The sequence below is a fragment of the Phalangium opilio genome, unplaced genomic scaffold, assembly GCF_054372755.1.
Source record: "Phalangium opilio isolate 3A_F unplaced genomic scaffold, DU_Popi_V2 ptg000024l_1, whole genome shotgun sequence".
NCBI classification, from domain to species: Eukaryota; Metazoa; Arthropoda; class Arachnida; order Opiliones; family Phalangiidae; genus Phalangium; species Phalangium opilio.
Window position 1 is genome coordinate 4,374,506 of NW_028324155.1, and position 27,068 is coordinate 4,401,573.

The 27,068-nt window shown below is 40.0% G+C and overlaps 1 protein-coding gene across 10 annotated transcripts in view; it reads right to left on the reverse strand.

The window, feature by feature from the left end:
- The window catches only part of LOC149692278 (semaphorin-1A-like), a 241,301-nt gene that overhangs the window by 149,631 nt on the left and 64,602 nt on the right, over window positions 1–27,068 (reverse strand). For all 10 annotated transcript variants that reach the window (XM_089867978.1, XM_089867981.1, XM_089867986.1 and 7 more), the window contains one exon: window positions 4,220–4,666. In XM_089867978.1, the coding sequence (XP_089724104.1) occupies window positions 4,220–4,490 (271 nt within the window). In that variant the 5' untranslated portion in view covers window positions 4,491–4,666. The remainder of the gene's footprint in view (window positions 1–4,219; window positions 4,667–27,068) is intronic.

Consider the following 27,068-nt stretch of genomic DNA (forward strand, 5'->3'; position numbering starts at 1 on the left):
TTTTTAAATCCGCATTCAATCCTTTTCTATATATATATAAATTAAACCTAGAACCGGAAACTAAAAATAGAAAGAAACGAAGTAAAAGAAAAAAAAAACTAGTATATTTTCTAATACCCTTAATCACCAGCTATTCAACAGAGAGAGAATCCGGGTAGGACCCCCAAAAACGAAATAAAAAAATAGATCCGAAAATAAAATAGAGAAAAGCGAAAAAAGGAGTTTCAAGGGCCCTGAACTACACTTTGTCACTACTTTTATATTTGCCGAGGGACCTAGGGTTGGGCCCCCAAGTACCTCAAAAGAAGAAAATAAGTCCAAGGCACGAAAGAAGGACTAGAAGGAGGGGGGTTGCTCATAAAGGTCCTTGCGTGAGACGTGCCTATTTAAAGCTATCCTCAACTATAAAGGGGTTGGATTTTCCAAAAACAGTTAAGGGGGACCAAACAAAACAAGAAAAAGTAGAAGAAGAAGAAGCCTAGGTCCAAGAAATTTTTAGCTTCCAAAGAAGCATTGAGTACCGATTTAATATCTCGTTTCGAGCACTGTCAAGAAAAGAACCAAGGCTTAAAGACGGACTGTGGAGGAGGGGGGGGGGAATGAAAAACTAAGAAAGACAAAATCTTCATCTGAAGAGGCGGCATTAAAGAAGGATTGAGATTTTTGTCTTCTCCAATGTCTCATTGCAATCTTAGTAGTAACTAAAATCCTCATTCCTTTACTTCAAATTGTACTAATTTTCAAGGTTGAAACCATATATATAAACCCCTTTTTGATCTTCTCCAGTATATACTTGTCTAAAAACGAATTCGAGTACAGTGACTTAAGTGACATCGTTTTTTAAATCATTACCATTTTAGAGAGAGAGAGAGAGAGAGAGAGAGAGAAAGAGAGAGAAGAGAAAAGGAAGGGGGGAAAACCCGGGAAACAAACCGAGCCGCCACTGTCTTCTCCCAATATATATTGCCCCCGAGGAAACTAAAGTCTAGTTAAGTTAAACCCGCCGAAAATAATTCAAATGAACCCCCGGCCTGGTCCAACCCAACCGAACTGAGAGTTTATTTTATTCAGAGACGGCCCAATTATTTTAGACTTCTCTAGCTTTAGGCTAAAATTGGAGATACGCTTTAGTACCTTGCTAAAAGTGTCTACTAGACTAGCTCTACCTCGGTTAAGTTCTAACATTTCTCGAAGCTTTAACATCCATCGCTTGGGGATTGAATAAATTTTAGCTTTAAACCTCTGGTGACTTAAAATAAAATTCATTTTGAAGTACATCGCTTAAGATCTGCGAAACGTATCTTAACAAATGAATAAAGATTTTTTGTTTAATTTTAATTTGCAATTGTTTAAATTTCACGGCCTCTAAATTACGAAACTCTGTTACAAAAAAAAATATGTAACTCCACAATTAGGTCCTCTTTAAATTCTTTAGATGTTCATAGGCGAACATCGGCACGCTTATCCACTTAAACTAACAACTCTTCAAGGCTATATAATTTACATAATTTTGTTGATGCCAAGAAAACCAAAAAAACAAATGAAAGAGATTCATTCAAATCTAAGCTTACTTCCTCTTTAAAAATTATCATACGTTAAATATTTAAACGAATTAAATATTATCATATAAAATATCATTCTAGAACTTCTTATAACTCCAAACCCACGTACCGAACGAAAATATGCAAATGATTCATCTTATTTAAAAAAATATAATATTTTAATTCTTGGATTGAATCCAAAGAATGTCAAGCGTGTAAAAAATATCTTCATAAAATCATCTTATCGTGTTTCAAGTATATTGAGACAAACTAGGGGGGGGGAGAGAGAAGAAGAGGCGGGAAAATTTATCACGTGATAGGTAACGCTGTCGTGGTGGTTTGAAACGAATTTGTATAAAATAACGGTCCGGGCGAGCGCGAGCCAAAACCGCTCGCGCCAAGCGGTCTATCATTCTCTATAGATTGGGGCTCGACTCCACCCTAGATTAATATCGAAAGGAAAAGGATGGGGACATAGAGAGAGGAAAAGGGGGATCCTTGGAAGCAGGGTTAAAAGCAGAGACGCTTGCTTGGGTTGGGTATCTTCTCTGTCGCGCTAGAATTCCCGCGCAGTCTGGGGGTTGCGTCGCAGTTACTAAGCGCGTGTATAAGCGTCTATATAGGAATAGAGACTACAGGATTTTAAGCACGGAATAGTGTTTTAAGAAAGATTAACGACTTGAAAATGACAGAAACTAAACTTCCGCGAATAAAATATGCATTAGACGCGCTCGCCTTTCGGAGGAGTTTCGATATCCCTTAAAAGAAAGTATAAGATATGGCGCGTTGCGTTGTTACGAGGGTGCATTTAAAAAAACTGAATATGTGGATCAAGTATATAGTGTTATACATTATGTCATTGCGGATGTACGGTACTCTTATTTAGTATAATTTCGCCTAACGCGTTTCACGCCGTTACCGGATATGGGCCTACTTCTTATCACATCAACCTTAAGAGAAGAGCGACGTTGCTGTTTTTAAAAAAAATATATTTAACATTTTCACGCATTGCTATTACAGCATCTCTTCATTCATTCATTCATTCATTTGAATTGAGGTTGATGGCATCAAGTTTCATTAATGTTTTATCTCTACGACAATTTAGGGCGGCTATGTTCAGATAAAGTGCACGTGCAGTAATATTCTTTTATGGGGCACGTGCTGCCCTTTGACCTTGAAACACCGTGAATGCGCGGACGAGATGCGCGTAGATAGTCAAATTTAGCAAATAAAACATAATATAATAACTTTAAAATGCATTAAAATTACCAAGATCCGTGTCATCAACTTTTTTAAAAAAAACTCGTAATAATTTAAAAATTTCAGACAATGGAAGGAAGGAAAATAATTCGAGCGCGTCAGAAATAATAAATATACGTTTAAAACATAAAAACGTTTAAAATGATTTAATTTAATGAACCTTTAAATTATATAAACACGGACTTCAATTAAATAAAAAGAAAAGAAAGAAAAAAAGATGGGAATAAAAACAATATCCAACACCTTTTTTCATTTCATTTCTTTTCTTAATATTAACCCCAATGTACTTATTTCAAAGTCATTAACGGCATTAAGAAAACTTATATCTTTGACCTAAATAGCTATACGGACGGAGTTCGTGTTAGGCAATAATATTATTCGCCTCTTACAACATTACATTACTCGGGATGCATGCATTCCTAAAGTCATAAGGAATGGAATGGAATATAAGGCCGCGGTTTACGTATACATACATATATATATCTCGGAGTGTATTTAAACGTTTAGTAGGGTCTATAAAACAGGAATACGTAATAAAACCTTCTCGCTCCCAAAACACGGGATTCCTCGAAGGATATTATTATTTAAATGGGTTAAACGCGTTTGACAGTAAAAGCGCCAACTATATTCTAAACAATGCCAAGTGCTATATAAAGTATTACGCAATTATTCCTGGATTTTGATGGTATAGGTTTAGCTTTGAATCGCGCAAAGTTCATTATCATAAACTATTTAAGATTCTTGTAGGGATAAACGTTTAGAAAATTTAAACCTCACGCCAAAGACAAGACTCAATCTTAAATTCTTGGCTTAGTTGCGCGGCCATGTTCTTTGATGCATATACACGGCGTTAATTAATCGTTTTGACGAACTTTCGCCTTCCCCAAAGCCTTTGCGAAAGCATCGCACTAGCTAAGACGAATCTTTGAATAAATATCTTAAGGATGACTGCCAAATTCTTGACTCACTCGTTTTAAAATACCGCGATCATTTTTAATTTAAGCGATATTTGCCAATTCGTGCCACAAATAAAATTTTCAAAGTCACGTCAAACTAATTTGGCAAGGTCCCCTCGATAGATTTAATAAATCTAACCCCATTTTCCATTCTACCACGTGAAATATAGGTGTTTATACAGTTTTAACATAAATAAACAAATTTAGGTGTACGTTGTACACGTAAATTTCTCCCGAAAGTCAACAAAATTAACCATCACACAAATCAGTCTAACTGTACACACACAAATTTACACACACCGTAGTAATTCCTTCATACGTAAGGAAATAACGATTTTATACTAGAGTTGACTCAGCTATACGACCAAGTCATTAATATGTAAATTCCCAATAAACTTACGAGGGCAAATAATCGCTATTTCCATATATATAAGAATGAAGAATAGTTTTCAGAAATCTTACTTTGTTGGTCGAGACGAATTTTGGGTCGAATTTCATCCTGCCACGTTCCGAAGGTTGCTCTGGCGAAAGCGGCGAAGACCATAAGACATAGTAGCCAAGATAGTGACGAGGATGGCGTTCTTCGAAGACCGTGGGACATTGACGGGGAAGAAGAGCGGTGCTGGTGCGATGAGGACGATTCCGGGTTACTCGTTAAGGTCGCGCCCTCAGCGGTGCGGACGTTGTCGTTTACGGAAGGACCAAACGTGGTCGGCTTCCTACCAATCGCCATTGGATAAAAAATAGGGGAGAGAAACTCTCTCTTTCGAAAGAGTTACGGTTACGTGACGGAACTTCCTCAGCTGTGGAGGAATGGGTGTGCGAAAAAGTGTGGCGCACGCCTTCGCGCGAAGAGAAGGCAGTGAAGAAAATAAAGGATTCCGATTCACCGAGGTGACGTCATCGTTACTATAAATAGAATAGAAAATAAGATACGGTTAGTCATCAAACTTTTGATAAGCCAACCCTTGACATTTAAGCCTATTACGAATATCATACTAAAATAAATTAGCAATATGTTGAATATATAAAATTCTTTGAAGGACAGATAAATTCACCAAACTTATTCCGCATTACTAAGAGCCTTACATAAAACACTAACACACAGTAAAAGAGACAGTGAAGGGGGCGGGCAAGTCCGGTAAGTCGTAATTCTCAGGCGATATACGATTGGAACAGGCCAGAGACATCGCATCAGCTGGAGTAGTTGTAGAAAAGTACAGAGAACTAATGGTAAAGTTTGGAAATAAAGAGAACACAGGTACGGGTCTAAGTCTTTTAAGGGAGAGAGAGAGAGAGAAATACCTAATATATGCCCCACGTGCTGTCGCCTAAATTTATCGCTGTTTCTAGGAAGTTCGTTGGAAGGACAATTAGTACTAAAAGAGGTATAGGCACTTAACTCTATACCAACGAAAAGTTTCTAAAACTAAAACCTAAAACGAGGTAACCAACGAAACGTTTTCCAAGGTGGGGTTCGCGCTGGGTATTTTCCAAAAGGGGGAATCACGTAGTTGGATACACAGTGTGGTTTCCTGGACTAAGTGGGTTAGTATATACTTATAAATCGGTGCGGAATTCGACGATCGACCACGTCAAGAAAAGGGAAGTACGATATATTGATTTCTCTATCAAGGTATAGCGGAAGAAGCGCGAAACTATACAGTCTCAGAGTTTGCATCAATTCCAGTAAACATTTTTGTTTTCCTCGAGTTGCCTAAAAGAGGCCGACGAAGTATAAGATTGTCCCCCTCCCCCCTAAGTCTTTACTCTTTACCTTTCCACCCCCGTTTCAGGAGAAGGAGGAAAAAGACTACGAGATTGATAGTTTAGCGGTAGCGCTCGTCGTCGCAGCTTCTGAAAGCGAAAACAGAGCAGCGAGCGACCATTTGTCAAACGAAGGGAGGTAAAGGGATGGAGGAGAGAAGAGAATTTTCAACGGTAAAGGATGCGGCAGGAAGGAAAGATGCCAGGAAGAAGGAAAACGGAGAAGAGAGAAAGAGAAAAGGAGAATAAAGCGGTGGTGAACAGGAGGTACGGATGAAGGAGAAAGAAGCACCCCCCTTTCTCTTCTCTACATCCCCCCCCCCGCCAACTGACTCAAACAAGTTGATCAAAACTAATAGTTTCAAGCCTGCTCTCTCGCTCTCTCTCTTCTCCTTTCATAGCTCGAGGGGCTACTTTAAAACTTAGTGGAATTAAGTCTCAAGGAAAAGTGGGTGTATTTCCCGCACGGAAATGAATTTAAACCTTTCCGGAAAAGGAAGTGAAAGTTCCCTAAAGTATAGAGGGAAGGGTTGTTGGCTTATCTTGATAATAAGTAACGTTACGCAACATTGTATTTACACTCTTCTCCGCTTCGCCCTTGGAATAAGACAAGTTTACATTCCAACAGTTACGATCTTCCTTAAAATTTATTCAAATTCTTAAGTCGTATTTAAAAAACTCTTCCGGTAGGACATAACTAAATATTCCTTGACATTTTTGTTTAAAAAAAAATAGGCTTTCTGTCTTAGCGTTTTGTAACCAACATTCTCCTACATCTAAACAATAATACTGAAGGAAACATACACTGCACACAAGGACGATACTGATATCTCTAGAGACGGCGGGGTACGTTGATCTATAGGAAAATCCGTCTTGAAAAACGACCAGTACAGGGACAAGGGAGAGGGAGAGAGAGGAAAAAAGGTTCATCCATGCAGGAAGAGAAAGTGGAGCCCAAACTATGGACTTAACCACTGACGCGCACGCCATCATCCAAGTGATGCAAACGGGGAGAAATCAGAAACCAGATTTATTCCTATCGCAACCACACACTACCACTCCACTTTCCCCATGATACACAGTCCTGTTTTGGGGAAACGAAGAAGGGTCTCTAAGATGTAAGAATTTCCATACAGAGAGTGCGTGGCATGAGTGAGGGCACTATGGGGTCCAAAAAATAAGATGCGTGATAGCTTTGAAATAAGATGTCGCTACCAAGGAAGATACCATTGTATCTCCATCATACTGAGATAACACAATAACCTATTGGACAAAGTTAAGACACTGACTAAATTACGAACTGGATCATACCAACCAAGTCATAAGGGTGATTAATTAATGCAGCATCTTCATTATCTCGATTACAAGAAATTAAATTAACAGAGACTCAGTCAAAAACCGTCAAGTTTCTACCTCATCAACAAATCATAGTGAAGTCAAATGATTTCGGGATTAAACCAAAGGTTGAAAAGGTTAACGATTCGAAATCAACAAGAGACGACCTCTAGTTGACCGACACTTTAGAAAAACAGCACGAGGCCGCCATAGATACGTAAGGTTAAAGGGGGGGTGGATCCATAGCTGTCCAGTGAGGCGCGGACAAAGAAATACTTTTACATAACAAAAGATCGCTTGGGCAAAAATATAAAAGAGGGGCGTAAGGGGAGGAAACATAACCATCAAGGGAGCCTGGAAAGATTTCCTCAGCCATGAACATTTTTTACTCAACGAGTAATGGTTTCCAGAACGCGCCAAAAATGGGGGATATATATATCTAAGAAGAAAAGAAAAAGGGGCAAGAAGATGAAGAAAAAAAATCTTTTGCTTTGGATTTCTCCCTTAGAGATCATTTTGAGAAGTGATTGGATGTCAGCTCCGAATGCACCGACGCTAACTTTACTTTCTTTACCACTTTTTTTTCCAGCTTCGTTGGCCATGAAGACGAAAGAGAAGGGACTATACAGAAGAGAACGATTGAAGACGAAGAAAAAGAAGAGAGCCCAATCGTCTTACGATACTAGGCCAGTTCCGACTATACCGGGTGGAATCGCTTCGGAATCTTATGGAACCCTTCCATCTTAGAAATCAAGAGTTGTGGCCCCACCAGACACAGTCCGCCACTAGGGAGGGACCCATCGTCATTCCTGTGAGCTATCTCCAACTCGGATGGCCCTTCATACACAACACTACTATAGTCTCAGGGTGCGGAAATGTGGAATTGCTTAGAACAAAAATCTCTTCGTCAAGAGACTCAAGAAGGCATCAGATTTTTCATTGCAGTTATTAAAGATATATTGTATGTTGTAAGCATTGGTTTCCATAGAAGCCTTGTGGCGATGGTGATCTCACGAATTTTAAATCGTTAAAATTACGATAGCCTCATCATACTTTCCTCCTTCATTTCTGCAGTTCTAAAACTATAGAGAGAGAGAGGTTCCCCTTCAATGTTTGTCCAGCAAATTCGATTTAAGTTTGCGCGCGCATCAAAATGAAATACAACGTTACAAAGTACAAAATACGTTGCGTAAACCGATACATCTCACGCGAGGACCGGACATGTCTCGGAGCCGTTATCTTTATCGAGCAAATTTTTAGAAGTAAATATAAACTCCGTCGTATATAAGAGGGGGAGGGGTTCATTGGCGACGAGAGAAACTTAAAAACCTTGGAAGAAAGAGCGAGACGAATAGAACCCGGTGGAAAACAACATTAAATTCTATCTTCCCTTTGGGGAATTTGGCCCGAGAAAAGATAGTATGGAGGAGGGGACGAAAAGACATTTTGGGATATGAGCTAAAGGAAGACGGGCTATAAACCATAGTTCGCTTCGGAGATAATATAGAAGGGAATTCTCCAGTTTCCGAGGATAAGACCCGTCCGTAAGCACTCCCCGCAGGCTTTCAGAATTCCTGAAATGTTTTGGGGGACGTTCTCGCGCCAAAATATTCGAGACGCCCCAATTCTCCACCTCCCCCTACTTTACCCCAAAAAACAACAAAAGCGGACACTAGCGTATCTAGAGTAGGGTGCACGAGCGCACTTCATGGGGTCTTGTTTATAAGCGACCGCTGTTAGCGCCGTGGTATTGTGCAATTTAGAGTTATCATCAGTAAACGTAATAACCAATCTTGTAGGCGCTTACATCCGCCGCTAAACTATGGGGATCATTCGAAACCTAATGCATTCTCTGTCTCCTCTTCCGCCACAATTGCAGAGTCAAATTGTTACAATTTAGACAAGCGTATAAATGGAAGCGGTTTACGGGATGCGGCTAAGATCATTGATTGAATTATTACGAAGCTTTCAAATTCCCGATTCCCATATGGCCATTATAATCAAAATCAACATAAAGAAAAATGAAAGAGTTTTACTTTCGTCTAAGGCCTAACTTGTAACAGTAAAAACAGTAATCAAAACTGACCGAAACTAACAACATTTTCGGGGAAATTTATATAAATAACGGTTCCTTGACACGCGGCATAAAGAAAACCTGGCAAAGTTCTCGTCTAACAAAACTGGAAATATTTATCAAAGTTGCTTTTTGAAGCTGAAAGCTGATTCTTTCAGTAAAAGCAGAACGATAAATGGGTTGAAACAAAAAATAAAGCAAAAAGGAAGAAGGGAGTGGAAGGCGTTAACTGTATAAAAGCGCAGCGTTTGGACTCGCCAAAGACGAAAGACCTACTAGAGCGTTGAAAGCGTCTTAGATCCGAGAGTAGATGGGTCCCAGGTTGCCAAAGTGAGCTCGTGGTCTTTCTCGAGATCACAAAGCGGGCGCGAGGGCTGAGCTTTGACGCAGTCCAGACCAATACAGACACCCAAAACCTTGGCGAAAAGTTTTAAGCTCTTACAAAAATAACACGGTATCTTCGATCTTCACTGCTGTGTACTTATATCTTCGACTGTTTTCTTGGACCAAAGGGAATTGTTAGATCTTTCCGTACTATTTTTTTTCTTCTTCTTGTTCGTTGAGGGGATTGAGAAAAGAGATTGCACGCGACTATGTAATGGGAGTCACCGGCTATGGTACCAGGTGGGCCCCGGCTTAAGTTCGAACGGAAGAATGTAATGCGCAACATACTGATATAGTAACAAACAAGAAAAACCTAAGAAGAATCCTCTACGAGAGATTGAAGTAATCGTCCAGTCTAGACACTGCAGTGTGAAGAAGAAGAAAAAATAGACCACTTCGGTATATTAGTATAGTTATACTAACTTATTTGCGATGGAAATAATGAGATGACTTCGGGGGTCCGGATTAATATTAGGTATAATCTTATCGGTTCGCAAAAATAGGTCAGACTAATAAGAAGAGTTCAATCTTGGAATAGAAAATTTAAATTAGAAAATATATTGACGCTAAAGCCTTGGTTAAAAGTTTGTGAATAAACAAAAATGCGCGAACTAAACTAAACGTCGTCAAAGGAGCTTTGGCGTTATTTCAAAAGTTATCCGGGGTGATGCGCATAGCTATAGTCCTAAGCTTTTCCCGATCAAAATTTGCATGATAAGGCTATAGCTTTCAATGAGATTGCCCCACGCATGCCCCCATAATATCACCTTAAACATTTCTTTCCGTTTTAAGTAATTGCTCGCCTCGGACAAAAAAGGTGTAGGGAGAGAGAGGGAGGCAGGGGGTGCTAATTACGAAGATTGCTGCTTAAAAACAACGTGCCACACGGTAGAATATTACTGGGCTGTAGGCCTAGAGCGGCGCTTACGCTACTTCTTATCCTTGGAAGGAAAAAAAGAGAGGCAAAAAAAATTCCAAGGAGAATGTTGAAAAGATCCAATTTTTTATCGAAGGATTTCCAGGCAGTCGCCACCGAGTCTCTAGGGGTAAGAATGCAAATCGGAAACCAGTATATCGTGTGTGCCAGGCATTCTAAAGATGCAGCGAGTAGGAAGCTTACGATACCAATCATTATAACTTATCTAAAATACAATGTAAAAACGAGAAGTACCGCAGTTGAAGTAACACTACTACATTTAAGTCTACGCTAATCTTGCTAAGAAAATCGGTTCCTATTTCTTACAAAGATGAATTAAAGCCTTTAAGTTTCACATTAATAATTAACGCCAACAGATTAACATTATAAACTTCTAAAAACAAAACGAGAGTAAAAATAAAGAATTTTAAAATGTTTTAGCAACATTTGTTCTTAATTTTATAAAGTTCACTTCACAATAAGGCGCTTCTAATACAAATTAAACGCAATTCCATCGTTATCCACACTGAACCTCCAATCTGGTATGAACTATAAATCGCTATATACAGTCTCCCACTTTTTCCATACCCACAACTCGCACCCAACCAACCGTCCCTGGCTTAAACTTTCCTTCTTCCCATCCTCAATATCGAAGACGATGGCGTAGAAAAATTCTGGATGAAGAGAAAGAGAGAGAAGAGAGAGAGAGCGGATTTGGGAGCCTCTTGAAGGAAGAGGGGAAAACGGAGAAAAGACGCCGCCGCCTCAGCTCGGTTTGGGATGGTATGGGATGGGAGATTTCCAAACGAGAGAAAGAAAAAAATATATTTCTATAATATTTTTACTTATGCACGATCAGTGAGGTTATAGTCTCAGAAACGATTGAAGAAAAAATGCTTAGAACTTTCTTCCCTTTTAGGCCTTGGCAAAAATAAACTTACTTAATTCTTAAAAACGTTATAAAATATCCAATAAAAACAGTACAGTTTTCTCAAAATAATAATAAAAATAAACAAAAAAACCCTCGCAAAAGGCAAGCACGTTATTTCCGTAAACATGTTTTGAAATTGAACAAATCGATGAAATATAATATCCGAATCAATAAAATTAGACTTTGTTTAAAACTAGCCATCCATTGATATTAGAGAAAAGCTTCCAAACAGAGAATGGAGTATATACTGTATACAAAAGGAGACAATCAGATAATCGGATACGACTCATATTTTGAATTGAATAGAAGTCAATTACGACGAATTTCCTTAGCCTATTTTGAAATAAACACCAGATATACTTCCTGAACGATATATTTCATAGGATATTCGAGTATAAACCGGAAATAGAAGACATTTCGGGCGTTTCCGAGTCGAAAAAATTCTTATTTTTGGAATGAATTTTGGAATCCTCATATACGTTGTATCAGAATATATCTTATTTTTCTTTTTTCTTTGAATAAGGGTAAAATGAAGAACTTCAAAACACTATAGAATCCTCTTTTGAGTTGGAAGGAAAAGGAGGCAACAATTCACGAAGGACCTTTTTCTCAACACCCGGAAATTGTTTTCTTTGAAGAAAGAAGCAAGAAAGAAAAAAAATGTGATAAAATCCTGAAAAACAATGAAGAAGGTCCATAACTTTGTTTTCAGCGCCCCAAAAGTGAAGTGGAGAAGAAAAAAAAAGGAGCTAGAAACGGTTTTCGATTTATGAAGCCTCGGGCACTTCGTCTCCCTATATACCTTTTAGGTAAACACTGCAGTAACGAAGTAGAAAACCCCCTAGATATAACCCCCGTTCAAGCTAAATCATTCATTGAGTGCCAAGCTTCATCGGGGTAATATGCTTCCTCATAGTTTTCCTCACACATATCATTACTTAAAATACGTTGAACGAACGCCACGGTATCCCACGTTAACCTTTCAACACTCGGGGTAACTACAGCGTATGAATACGTAAGGCCACCTTCCATAGAAAAGTAAACAGTACTGGACAAGTAAAAGTGAACTTTTCCTTAGATTGGGTGAGCTTTACGGCAAAGTGCCTTCCTTAAGGCGTACTATAACCTCTTTCAAAGCCTGCTAGAGTGTATAGGAAGTTGATCGTTATTTTTCAGCTAGAAAAGAAGAAAAAGAGGGAGGAGTCGACGCTATGTGGCTAGCGAAGGAAGGAGATGAAAATGGAGGATGGTGGTGAAGCTAGGGGATAAAAAAAAAGCTATTCTATTTTTTTGCTAGCGCATTATCTTGGTGAAAAAAGGCTACGAGACACCTCGACGCCCTGGCGTATTCCCTGCAAAGCTTCTAGCTAGGGGTATGATTTCAAACTGACACTGCAGCACCGTGCATAACTGGGAAAACCGTCCTCGGAATGAAGAAGGAAAAAAATAGACATGGGCGCGAGTAAAAGATTGTTTGGGTGCCACCAAATCCATCACCTCGGGGTTTTAGAGAAGGCAGAAATTGAGCAGACTCAAACTATAGATCCTCCAAGGAAACCATCAGCCCCTCCCTTTCCTTTCCTTTACGGACTATTTCTTTTTTCACCCAATGTAGGATTGAGTCGGGTATACACGTGATAATGTCGAGCTTTGATATAATTTTGAGGATACCAAGGCTTAAGGGCATGAATTAATTCAATACCAATACGAACTATATATAGATAGAGAAACATTCATAAGCTCTAAGTAGAGTTTGAAGCACAGCGTTTCTTAAGGTGCAACTATACTAAATGTTCATCAATACAACTTGATTTCACCCAGTTTAACTTGTTATAGCACACTTCAACGCTTTACAAACTAAAATCAAGAGGTTTATAAAGATGAAGTTAACAATTTCGGAAAGGCTTCAACTCATAAGGGTCCACTCACTTTCTATCAAGAAAATTATGAATTCCATACACACCCAACTACTAAAAAAAGAAAAAAAACCCTCCATGGATATAAACGGACAGTGATGCTTGAAAAATCAATACGTCATATCTCTGTGGTGTGTTGCCTATACGTATTTACGCCAGTCGCCATCATAGCTGTGGTGTTGGGTCCTTGCCTAAGCTTTAGCCTCTCTTCCAAAACCAAGCCTAAAAAAGCAGAGAAGAGAGCGAGGCAGCAAGAGGGTATTTGGGGTTGAGGAGAGAGAAAGAGAAGAGTGTGGAAGATGGTCGAGAAGCAGCGATGCAGCAGCATCCCAATAAAATTCCCTCGGAGCGTGGGAGATAAGCGGATCAAATTTCAAATATTTTGGTTTTCCAACTTTTGACTTCCCCGCGGATACGTCATTTCTCTTTGTTTTTATCGGGTCCTCTAGTTCTTTCTTTTTTCTTTCTTTTGGCAAAGGGTATTCGCCACTCTCCACCGCATGCACCAGCCAGGACTATTTCTCCCCCATCTTTTAATCCTATTATCCGAGACAGTTGCCGTCACTTCTGCCTCTTTCTCCTCCTAACTCCTTTGCGCAGCCTTCTTTTTCCCCTATCTCAATGTTATCCCGTGTCTCGTACGTGCAAAGATCTGGCCTATTTATACAGGATTCCCCTTGTTTTTCAACTCCTTTTTCTCTGGAGAGAACAGAGAGGCCACGATATTCATTCGGTTAGGTCTTGTTTGCCTCCCGAATATGATCCTTTAGTATTAGACAGTGTTCTTGTATATAAGAAAGATCTAATTCGTACTTGGGAAGACAGTTTGGACGCGTTGGAAATATCGCTAAAGGCGGTTGGTTGGTTGGTGGGAAGGGTTCTACTTTAGGCTTACACGTTTTGAATAAGTAGCTTCCATACGAGATAAAAACCCAAGGGTTTTGTTTGTATAAAAGGGAATGCTACGGAATACCAAATGAAAGGTGTGTATGAACTTATTCGTTATTTGCTGTAAATTTATTCAGTCATGGCTAAATTGGGTTGGACACGAGGCTTAGTCTTAAAGCTTTAGAACCTAACAAAGTTTAAATATCACTTTGAAGTTAAACCTTTCAGCAAATAACGCCACAAAGTCTAAGGTAAGGACACGTGACCTTTAGCGCTAAACTTTATATTTGCATGAGCGCCGGAAAAAAAGGTAACCAAGAAAAAAAGTCCCCTTAATGATACAAAAGGTGTTTAATGATTGTATTTGTCCAATAACACCTTAAGGGCGCGCTGGAAATAATTACCTTACCACTCCCAACAAAACTATATCACTATCCGCTCTAACCCAAGACCAAAAGCGACTTAGAATAGGGGAGGAGGGCAGGTAAGCCAAGAAAAAGAGTAAAAATGCAGGGTTATAGCTGCGGGCCACGCCTGCATTAAATCGATTTACTTGTGGCCAGGTAAAAAAAAGGGCTAAAAATATGACGGCGCAAAACCATTTCTAGGGGACCCTTGTACACACACACAGAACCATCTACGAGAATCTGGCTTGGCTTTTCCCATGCACGTGCATAAAAGGGTGGAGGAGGTTTACATATAGAACCTAGGAGGGCTAGAAGAGAGGAGAGGAAGGAGACTTAGCTCCTTTAACATAATTAGTATATGGGCGCTAGATGAGTCTCTCTCTTCGAAGACTGCTTGCTAGCTGTGCATCCATTTAATTATCATTCTCATTCAATCTCGGGGACGGACGGCTTCGCTTAATTCTAGGCAGCTCGCTAATTATTCGCTTCAAGCCCGGATAAAATCAGAGCCCGTACGACGACTATTAAGGAATTCCCACGGTGCAAAAATAATAAAAAAAAACCTGGAAGACCCACCTTCATTCTCTTTCACGGGACAAGTCTTTAAAAAAAAAAGAATTCTCGGCATAGAATGCCCCCTCATTAAAGGCGTTTTTCACGTGTATGTGTGTGTTATTTGATCACGCAATCTAGAGGGAGAGAGAACCTTTCGCTAAATATTTTGGGAAAAGTTCGTCCCATAGTTCTTCCTTCGCGTCTTTAAGTAATTGCCAAAGTGGGAGTTAAGCTAGCGCACGCGCGATAAGATTCAGTCCCTTGGTGGACGTTTTGTAAGTCAACTAGAAGATATTTTAGGGATAATGAGGGGCTATTATGAAAGACTATAACGTCAGCTGTTTTACTTCTTATTTTTAAAGAATGTTTGGCAAAGATTGTCGCGACTCGCGAGTCAAAGCAAAATGGGACCCACCACGTGACGTGTAATCGGCAACAACTAAATCAAATCCCTTTAAAAATGGCAGTCAAAATAGAAGATGAATGTATGTCAAGTGCAATGCGAAACAAAAAAAGGAAACATAACAGCTGTGATTAATACCGCGATAGCAATATTATTTTTTATCAAACAAGCCCTGCTTATCCCCCCCCCTGTTACACATATCAAATCGCAACGTATCATACAGGATGATAATATTGAAACATGCTAGGAAGGCTGCATGGCATTACGTAATCGTTATGCTAGACCGAAACATATTTTGCATAAGTAACGGTTGCTGTTGAGGTTTGGAATCAGAATTTACCAGCAGCGCGTAGTCGTCGTCATCGAGGCGTAACCCAAGGCGTACACACGACGTATTTAACGCGCGCGAGCCAGTTTAAACCCAAAACGGAAATGAAGTGCAGCCAACAGCAACTGCATGGAGCCATGAAACGATTGGGCGCTATAGCAGCAAACGATCCAGGCACGTGCGTGTTAGACCATATATATACAACACCAGAATTTTAAGATTATAGGTTGCACGCGTGCGAAACCGTATATTTATAAATTAGCGGGAAAAAAACTGGCGCGTAAAAACCCCCAACACACAGTCTCCCGATGGTCTACGCATTGGAGGAAAGGGCTCCACTGTGTCTCCTACAGCAGCAGTACGCCAGTTTACTACTGCATGGACGGATGCGGATCAAATATCAAGATTCAACCATCTACCACGCGCGCGCGCGAGGTTGGATGGTTGGTTATAGTTAGGGCCTCGGTAGACAAGGCTTAGATGGGGTACAGTACACCCATCCAGGGAAGGAAGAGAAGCTGGTGTTGTAATCTTTGAAGGAGGGGAGTAGAGGAACTCCGTAATCGAAGCATCGTCGTGGACCCCCGGAAGTTTCCCCTCTTAGTTTCCTCAGTACTATTCGCGTTAACATCGATAAGACGCGTCGTTAGGTTAGGTTAACCCCCAGTGTTCTCCCTTTTCCGCCATCTAAGTCTATTAGCGATTGAGGAGGAGCAGGAGGAGAGAAACAGAGGTGGTGGATGCATGCACGCGCTGATGCTACTTCGGCTCGCCTACGCGGATAACGAGATATGTCTAATCGATATAAACAGGCTATGGATTAACTTAGCCTACTAACTATATATATATCTAAATTTAATATTTTTGAGAGTCCATATGCATCGTCAAAGGACTATACGACGATGGTAATTTGCAAATGTTTGTTATATGATGCGACGGGAAGCTCGTAATTAGAGAATGAGTTCGGATCGTTTGAATACGATATAGTTAAACGTAAATTACCAAAACAGATGCTATATCTAACACGTTAAGTATATATACGCCATTTCCTTACAGCTATGAAGTTTTTATTTAACACTTAAGTGTAAGTACTTAATCCAATAATATAAAATCCCATAAATACTATAATCATTTGCAGAGTCTGCATTCACGCTTCTTCTTGGATAAGTGTGGAATTAAATGGAGCACTTCCCACCTCATTTCTTGAACTTGTGAAATAAGTCATTCAAAAATATTCTTATCTACCTGCCTACACTCTTTATGAAAATAACCCATGTTACCATACCTCGTTAACATATTGAAAAATTATGTAAAAGATAAGTGAAAGGCACGCTTCAATTAGGATAGGTGCCAAATTTGTCACCAACTTTATCTAATATAGGTTTACTTCGTGAGTTTTTCACCACAGCACTCTTTTTAAAAGTTTAAAATAAAGATAAGGAGGATGAGGATGGGGGATGGGAGAGAAATTATTTTGGCACACGATGTAAAAGAGGTTGCTCCATCATCGAGTAATCCGCGCGGCGTGGAACGCCAAGCATATATAAAACAAAAACAAAACTTGTTGTCTGCGTCAGTGCCAAATTCGTCTCGGGATGCCCTATGATAAACGAACATTGCTAGACTTGTCTTTTGGCACGGATAACCGTAAAAAAAAAAGAGAATGAACGATATCTAGCTCGTCTTCGGCTTCCGTTGGCAGACAGTTCATTTCCTAAAGTCGCTTAAAAGTTAACACAAAAACCAAACCAACCAACCAACAATTCCCCAGTACGAAACATTTTTTTCACTTGTCTCACAAACAAGCCGGTAGTTACGGTATAATACCCTTTTTCTACAGTTCTAGGCATAATAATAAGAGAGTATATACGCTACAACAGAAGCAGTCAGAAATCACTTCATTTCATGGTATCATTAAAGTTCAGGATGAGGATGAGCCTTACTAAACAAAGCCTAAAAATAAGCCTTAGCCTACTTTTTAAAATTGTTACAAAAGGATGCCGCTCTTTACCGCAAACCAAGCCGCCCACGCAGGGTATTGTATACAGGGGAGAGAAAGGTTTCCGGCGAAAGCGGGTTGCCGGGAAATAAAAACAAAAGTATACACTGCCACTTCCTGTTATAAGCAAAAACAAAACAAAAAAATAGCTAACTAAAAGAATAACATTTTAGTTCGCGCCCTAACTCCCGACGACAACAGCTCGTATTTTCAATTTAGCGAGTGCGCGAGACTGCTCGTGATGAAAAGATAACAATCGCGCGAGCAGTCTGACGTAACAATGACGCAATCGGGCTATAGGGGAATGCGGAAAAAGTAGGACGTTGTATAAATCGCGATACGCTAGAATACGCGGAATAAATTGGAATTAATGAAAAGGCGGGAAAAGTACTGGAAAGCCCCCCTTCTTTTCCTTCTTTCATTTGTTTTTTAGATACCAGAGGAGTTAATAACACAAGCGTAATTAATTTGGGCGATGCCATCCTGCAATATACTGGTGTGCGTGGGATAGACCCATAGCTGCAGGCCTACAATCTATTTTTAGGGCCAAAAATCATCATACCGTTCGTTTTTAATTTAATTATTTTATTAAATCAATAACTGCCAGTTGCTCAGACTTTTATTAAAATACCGCAATAACGACCCTCAAATGTGCATAACCCGTAACCTGTCAGTAAACTACAATATTTCTTAACCTATGACCTTAGTGGGCTGGGTACCAGTGAGTGCCATAGCGATAGATCTTCCCAAAAAGATCATGCACTTAAATTCAAAACACCATGCACTTAAATTCAAAACACCATGCACTTAAATTCAAAACACCATGCACTTAAATTCAAAACACCATGCACTTAAATTCACTACAATTTTAACATATGGGGGTGTATATCCGTATATAAATGTACATATTCCCAAAACACCTGTATATTTCAAAGTTCGCATTCCTCTTCGCAAAAACCGTGAAGTTTTTCAATCAACCTGTATAATGAACCTTATTCTACAGCCACGGAATCCCCTATTTATGGTAGCGTGAAGTAATAACATCCACCAGCTAGTGCACGTGCGGGTCCCGAATTTAACGGCGTATTCGCAACGAGGGTTGTAAATAGCGAAAAACAAACCACCCAGAACATGTTGATGATACCTGCGCTTATTTACGAGTTTCTAAAACTAGTTTCGCTACCATCTAATTTAAACAAGGTGGTAAAAAGACTAAAACACGCTGTTTCACTTGGACAGAGGAAAAAACATCTTAGAACGCCTATGCAACACCTTAAAGAGCTAAGACTAAAATATATATTTTACGTTAAGCCTTAGTCACTCAATAAAAACTCGCCAAAATTACCAACTATTGTCTTCGGAAAATCGTCCTGCTTCGAAATTAATGTCCATAATGCACTAATTTCAACTTAATTATAACTATTTAAATGATAATTAACCGCGCAACAGTTGGCTAAATTTAATATTTTTGTCATCTTGGTAACACTCTGATTCTCACGAAAGCATACGGTTTAACGAAGATGAAATCTATTTTGCGCCTAAAAACCTAGGAACGCGCGAAATATACGTAACTCGTCCACAGCGACACCTAGGGGTTATGTAAGTCAGCAATATTAGAAAATGAGTGTCGCAATTTAAGGTTTTTTACGAGGCGTAAAAATAATATTCTTGGGGTATCGTTATTTTACGAGTAGAGTCTAAAACGTGTACTCTCCGGGACACTCTTAGAATTCCCAACTAAATAAGGCATGCCTTTAGAAAATTGGGTTCAATCTAACGTTGCGAATGATTATAGAGCTCATCAGTCTAGGTTTTGGAGCGCCACAAGCCACCTATTTTCTGCTTAATGACGTGTCTCGTTGCGGTTGAAACTTTTTAGGAATGAAAAAGGGGGGTCTGGAGTATACTTGGGCGAGTTACCTCAACATCAAACTCATGGTCTGCGGTGATTAATAAAAAGCAACTATACCACGCGGGAAACCTTTCCTTAAGTCGTAAACAACTGGAATGAGTGTAGCATCTGTTTATTCAATTCAATTAAAGGGGGAGAACGTGGACGTACGGTACGGTTGGGTGCAGTCACCAGGGGATGGAGTGTGGGCAAGCTCTCAACACCGAGACGTTGAATTTCCGCCCGTAGATTTATTATTTCAGGGAAGAAACGTTTATTTTCCAAGGTTTTCTTTCTCAAAAGGATTTTCAAGTGTCTTCCCAAAATGAGGGGAGATTCAACCATTTTCTTTATCTTCTTTTTCTGTAGTGTTTTCAAGGCTATGTCTGGATGGTGTTTGTTTTGCCAACGAAAGAACATTAAGCCCTTTATGAATTAGTTCTACCCATGGTAACGTGGCCCTACCCTTCCTTCGAAAGACATCCATGGACGGAGGAAACCCTTTTCTAATTGATTTATTACGTATTGATTAATACTACACATGACTCTTCAATCTCAAGTAGTAAGGGTGTTTGTTACAAGCACCAGCGGCGGCGGGGTATTTTAGAAACAAGAATTGAAAGATTCCTTCAATTAGCAGCAGCCACGACTATTAGTATAATGAATGAAACCTCTTTTTGATATTGTCTCACGAGAACATCAATTAATCAAGCCGAAAACTTCTTTTGTTAAATTGGCCTATTAATATTACGGGAAAATGAGCCTTTTGGTTAATTTAAAACAAGTTCCTTCGCACCCAAAAATCTCGATTCGTCCCAAGAAACATTTAAATTACGCAATGTGCCTTTCATTAAATTCGGAATTTGGACCGTGGACGCGCTAGGCGCGTAGCCGGGGGTCCATTACCGTAGGTTCTAATTAAAAATAATTAAGTCTTCTTTTAGTCCGTGCATGTCCAATTTGGGGTGCGTGTGGAAGGGGGGGGGGCAAAAGGGATGTGTAGACGAAAGGACGAGCTCGAGATTCATCCGGTAAATGGGAGAAAAGTAATTATGATCTTCTAAATTTGGGTTTGTTAGCTACATTTTAATCACGCCCAAAAACGAAGAGTGATCGTTTTGTATCTCATACTTAGGGATGTGTTCCATGAATTAGAATTTATGCAGGCGTATCTGACTCTTTGAATTTCAAACCATTTGTTCAACTGAAAGGATGGGTGTAGAACTGTACAAGTTCATGCAACGCGTACCATTAATATACCTTAAACTTAAGCCTTGGCTAATTCTCCTACACTACATAAATACCGAATGAAGACTGTTTCTTTTTTTCTCCAAAAACTAAGAGTGTGTCCTAATTGGATTTTTTTACGAGATTTTTCTGTCGACAAAGATACTTTTTCCAAGAATATCTCGTACAGTTGAGGAATTTCGTAACGAGGCGCTAAAAGCATCGATGTGACCTTTTTAGGGGGTTTTAAAATCAATCAGCCATTGTCACGCACTCGCGCAAGGATTCATTCCTTTTTATGACTCTTCCCAAAAATTCCCAGAACAGAGAGAAAGAGAAAGCATCTCTATACCTGTACCAATTACAAAAACTTCCCAAGAGTGTGCTAGATATAAACTTCGAAGGACATAAACTGATCCTATACCATCAATCGTCGTTAGCTTTTCACAAAATAATAATGCACGCTGCTAAAAGTAGCTAAGTACTTGGTACTTGCAAAGGCTTAAGCCTCATTGATTTATTGTTCTTCTGATTATTCAGGCAACTTTGTCCAAACTAGCTCTCTGATCCCGTGATTCGCTTAAGGTCAAACAAAACTGCGCAAAACGTTCCCCCTGAACGGATACGATAGTGTATAAACAAATATGGTATTCTATGATTAAACAGTTTTTCCCCCAAACGAAAAAAAATATATGAAAGAAAGAAATAGGTCCACTAGCTCCGTCCAGCACAGGGCACCATACCATTATTACAACTTTGTGCAGTCGGTCGCTATAGCGGCAGGATGCTATCCACGAGAAAAACCGGATATGGCTAGAAAGGAAGGGACATTTGGCGCGTAACGTCGAGGTAACGTCGTTTGCAAGCTAGGTCGCGAGCTACAGATTGGGCGCGTGGGTGGGTGGGTCGATGAGTTAACGAGGAGAGCCCCTTTCCGTTTTCCACCATCCGTGGTGCATTCACGAAGGAATCACGTGAAGGAGGAAGCCAGGGTGACGGGGGTTAGATAGGAGGCCACGCGCCAGAAATTATTCGCACCGTCGTCTTCCCGCCTTTTCCGATGGTGCGGTAGAGAAGGTCGACTTCGCCCTCTGACCAAACAAGGGGACCTTTTGTTTACTCAGCCTGGAGACGGCTCTTTTCGGTCTACACTTTCTGGCAAGTCGAAAAATGATTTTTCATTTCTTCCTTGCGAAGAAAGAGGATGCAATTTCTCCCAGACTGTTTCGCCCCTTAGACACCCGGCTCTTTCCACGACGCACTTGTATTTCGGATCTAGTTATATAGCTATAGGTGGGCGAAAGGACTCGTTCGAGCTATAAGCACCGCCAAGAGTTCAACCGGTGCAATCCGAAACCTACAGAGTACATCACCACCACCTTCTTCTCTTGGGTTCAGAGTTCAAATAAACAGGGTGTTAGATTCAACGGGGATATGGGATCCCAACCAGAAAGTAGAGTTGGTTTGAGTGGAAGATTGTAAGGTTACCATCGACAAATTGAAATGGAAATGTTCAGGTTACGCTGGTATTGAAACGGTTCCACTTTCATCAATTGATGGGTTGTGGCCATGTTTCTTCATTGAGGTAGAAAAGCTATATAAAAGGCGCGTTGAAATTAAGTTTCGCACGACTGCTTTCCTTGACAAGAAAGGATTCCACGAAGAAACCTAGCGACCTTAAAAACTGCAGGTGATATTGCCAGTCTTCTCGCAGCTAATCTAACAAAGAGTTGGTGCTAAAGAGTTCATTGTTCTAAGGTACACCGATACCCGCCTCTTGGGCCTAAAACTCATTAACTCCATCTCTAGACCTTTTTTGTTTCATTTATTATTATCTTTAGTATTGTCCGGAAGTGAGATGTATTCGCATTAAAGATATTTTCGAGTTTTAAAGAGCACTTTTCAGTAGTTACCGAGTTGAATGTCCGGGGTACCCAACTAGTTTCAGTGAGTGGTACTTGTCAAAAACTTTCACATTTCAGTAAGATTCTTTTCAAGTTTTGGAGAATCGAGGAGTACTGGTATACAGTAGGAACGGGCCTTTTTCTACAGAGGCATTGGAGCAGCAAATTCACTCCAAGTAGCTCTAAGAGCTTTTCCAGATATCCACCAGCACGACCGTTGCGAAAGGTGTTTACTCAGCCCTCCTACGCGACGCCGCACCCTTTTACGCTCTCGACTCCTTTTTCCCCAACAGGCTGCGTAGATTGGACATAGGGCAGGAAAGGCACCCCATTCCTCTCTAACATTTCTATCGAGCCAGTTTTTACTCATCCGTACATAAACATTAAAAGAGAGAGAGCTCCGTCAGCATGAGAGGATAGCGCCCTGGTGTGTGTGTCCAGAACGGTGCAGTTTTTAATAAGAATACGATCGTACTCCTTCTCGACCCAACCCCGACGGATGGTCAAACGCAATATCTTTCAACACCAAAAAAAAAGACGAGAGGACATTGCTAAGGATGACCCTTTCTTTTCAACTGTACAGTGTGTTTCTACACTCAATATAAAGTATTTAGATCAGTAATACCACTAAGGTTTAGGATTTCACTCGGTCTTCCATACCATTCGAAGCCTTTTCTTCATAATTGTGTTGTAGGAGATTACCCCACACCCTGTACAGGATTGTCTCTATCCGAAATAAGATGTACGAAGGGTTTTTATATATATAGATAGGGTTCAGGGGGTCAGCGAGCGCGGAATGGGACTTTCGGAAGTACGCGACGCTCCGTCACCTCTTTTATATATCGAATGCCGATTTTGTTCTTTACGGAGGACGATCCCGATGTGATTAATACTCGTCCGTTTACCCTTCTACCAGCAGCGAACGCGCCGCGCGCAATCCTCGACGTGTTGATAAAAGACCAGAGCGACAAAAAAGGGGAAGTTATCGCTTCCGCCCAGTCTCATATACGCCAAGGAAGCGCGAGAAGAAGCAGCGCGGCAAGAGGCATTTCTTTTGTTTTATTACAGTATACCACTATAGCGAGTTTCTTCTTCGCTATCTTCCCTATTACACGTCACTAACTGCGATTTCAGTAACCATCCTTTCAAATGATGGAGAGCCAATATGTTCGGGGTGACGTATTCTCTCTATTGGTGATGATAAAAGCGTCCTAAGCGCCGGTAGACCTCTTTCTCGAGAGAAAACGTCAAAAAGACCCATCTTAGCAGATGGTTTGGTCTATTTTGGTTCAAGAATAGGGTCGATCTGATAGATGGTAAGCCTCGCTTGACTTCTTATACGTGAACGGATAAAAATCAGACTTTAAATAAACTTCAGCGCGGCTCGTAACTTGTCAAAAATACCTCTCCAATTAGACTTTTGACAAGCAACGTCCTCGAATTTATTCAAATTAAAACGGGCATTAGATTTGACATTTAGTAAGCGACGGAAACCACCGTTGTCCGTTATACACCCCTTAAAGTAGGTGACGCCAGGCTGTATAGCTCGGGCATTCCGTAATGGCGCCAAACGAGCGCGTGCTAGGGATAGCTTTAGTTTTAAAAATGCTCGTCGTTCCTTCTTTCGACGATGGATGGTAGTGATTAATAACCTAACCGCGACTCTACCCCCCATGTAACCCCAGTCTGTTCTTGGTGCTGCGTAGGATATGTGGAAGCATGCAGGCCGGACCGAAGGCAAAGAGGCCGCGGGGTTAACCCCTTCCCATAGGCTATTAATGACGATTGAGACGGATGACCGTGGTCATTTCGACAGCCGAATAAATATTTATTTGGACGTCTCCTACCCCTATACCCCTAAGTCCTACCAAGGGTAGTAACAAGCTCGCGATGCTCTGGAACGAACTATATCTCTATCTCTCGCAAAGTAATTAAAACCACGCTCGATTTCGGTTCCGAGGAAAACGGTTCCAAATTCAATGGACATTTCCCACAGATATATTCCCCGTGTCTAGCTAGACCTTCCCACAACATGTACCAAGATGCCAGACGTCAATATTTGAAGTAAAACATCATCAGTATCTTCCGCGAGTACGTCCACAATTACATTAGATATGGCATCATAGTCTGCTCACTGGCGGATACAACATATAGAATGTTATGTCCATAAGGTACGTTTAAACCCTTAACATCAACCACTGAACTTCGTTTGTACACCGATACCGACTCTGTAGTCTCAATTTCGTTTCGAACCTTGTATAGTTGCCGCGGCGCGATTCACAAAGTCTCTACCTTTCTCCCTGTTTAGAATTAATCAAACCACGCCAATTAAATTTCCGATTCCCGGTCAAACCTTCTAAATGTCGTTAATAGAATATAAAGTAGGTAGGAAGGGGCTCGGATTCTAAACTCTCTCTACCTCTTGTTTCTGTTAAAAATACATCAAAGTTTGACTCGGGATGGATTAAAAGTAAATAAGCTGAATAGGACGAAGCGAAGTATAGGTAAATTTTCCGAGAAAGCCTTTGATTATAGCGTAGCGATTTAATCCGCTTTAGAGGACTAGGAAATTCAAGAGCCGGGCACCTATGTGGTTTGTATACCGAAGACTTTAGCCTTAACTAATTGACAATTTCGTAGTAGACACCGACCATCGAGACACTTATAAATCACTCCCACCAGGATTAAATCGAGACGAGGTAATCAAATGAAACCCGCTTCATAAATCTATTTATAAATGAAGTAGTCACCTATGCCTACAGTCCAAGATACAGAGATACTTATATAAATTTTATTTCATCCCCAAAAACCAATTGGTTTTCTAAGTCTGTCCCAATATTTTTATTTTAAAAGTTCAATTCTCATTCGATGTTTACGACGCCAATTGGGCGAAAAGGATGGTTTAGTTGCGCGGACCGTTAGGTATTATCAAACCAGACTTCCAGAAACTATACGTTGCAACGGGGACAAACGCGATCAAACCGCATATATACTGTCTTTGTAAACCATAATGAGAGGACCAGCTCAAATACCCTGGAAACCCAAGGCCAATATAAGTCGAGTTAAAATCGCATCAATGTTTAAGGAACCGTTTTCGGATCCAAATATAACTTAACGGTTTGTTTACCAGCCTCAAAATTGTCGAGATATTTACAGCCAGTTGATTTTAGCCCATGCATCAGTTGATAATCGAGCTATAGGGACATACGGAGAAATTAAGTAAGTTTGTAGGCGAAGCTCTTATCCAAATAACACCGCGAGAGAACGTCGGACGCTTCTGTGAATGTTACGGAATATTTGAAACTGGGCTAAGGAAACAATGTGTATAAACCCAATCACGCTTAATTGAGTGAATATTTCTGATCGAAACGTCCTTGTTGTACGTCGTCCATTCGTTTATAGAACTAAATATTGTTCAAAACACAGTGCAACTATAATCCTCCATAACGTTCCATTAGAGACATTCGAAACCACTTTTCCCGAAATTTGAACTTTTAAAAGACATAAATTAGAAATGTTTCGGTAAGGTGACTATTAAATTTATGTTATAGTTGCCACGAATTAGCGAGCGAGAGAGAGTGGCGTATAGCCTTCGACGTAGTTCGTATAGATACATACGTAAACCGGATTTGCGCAAATTAACAAAACTTTATAGTCAAATTTCAAAATAGAAACCTTAACTCCCGGACCTGCATGCTCCGTTTTAAAATCTACAATATATCCATCCAAGGTAAAGAGGCCCAAGGCAAACAAATCGAACCTATTCCCCGTGAAGCCTTCCTTCAAGCGCTATACTACTCGGGTTTAAAATCACCGCGGGCTACTCTTAATTTACAGCGATCCAATTAACAAACCACGAAAATCTTTAATAATTCGCCATCAATTAGAGTCGCTAAGAGGTAATTAGCCGTCTTCCATCTCTTCAAAGAACAGGGCGGGCAGGAATATATAGCGTCTATACTTGACGACACTACCGCGTTAGTATAGCATTAGTATAAGATATAAGTTGAATGCAAAGTCACGTTGTCATTAAATATACAAAATCAGTCAATTAATGTTTCCCTTTGTTTTGAATTCATCAGACCACACCCCTTTCCTTTGTCTAAATATTTAGTCACGTTATCTTAATTATTTTAATGATTAACATTACTAAATCAAATTAAGAAATGAATTTCAACGAATTATACAGGCATAGAAATTCTTAATATTAATAAAACAATATTTTGATTTCAACAGTGAAAACCGTTATTTTAAGGAATTACTTCAACTTCAAAACTACCCTATTTAAATTTAATTAATAGAATTTATCATTCCATCCATTTCAAACTATGTCTAGGCCTAGATACGGTGTGAATAAATAAATAAAACTGAGACGACTGGCTAGCT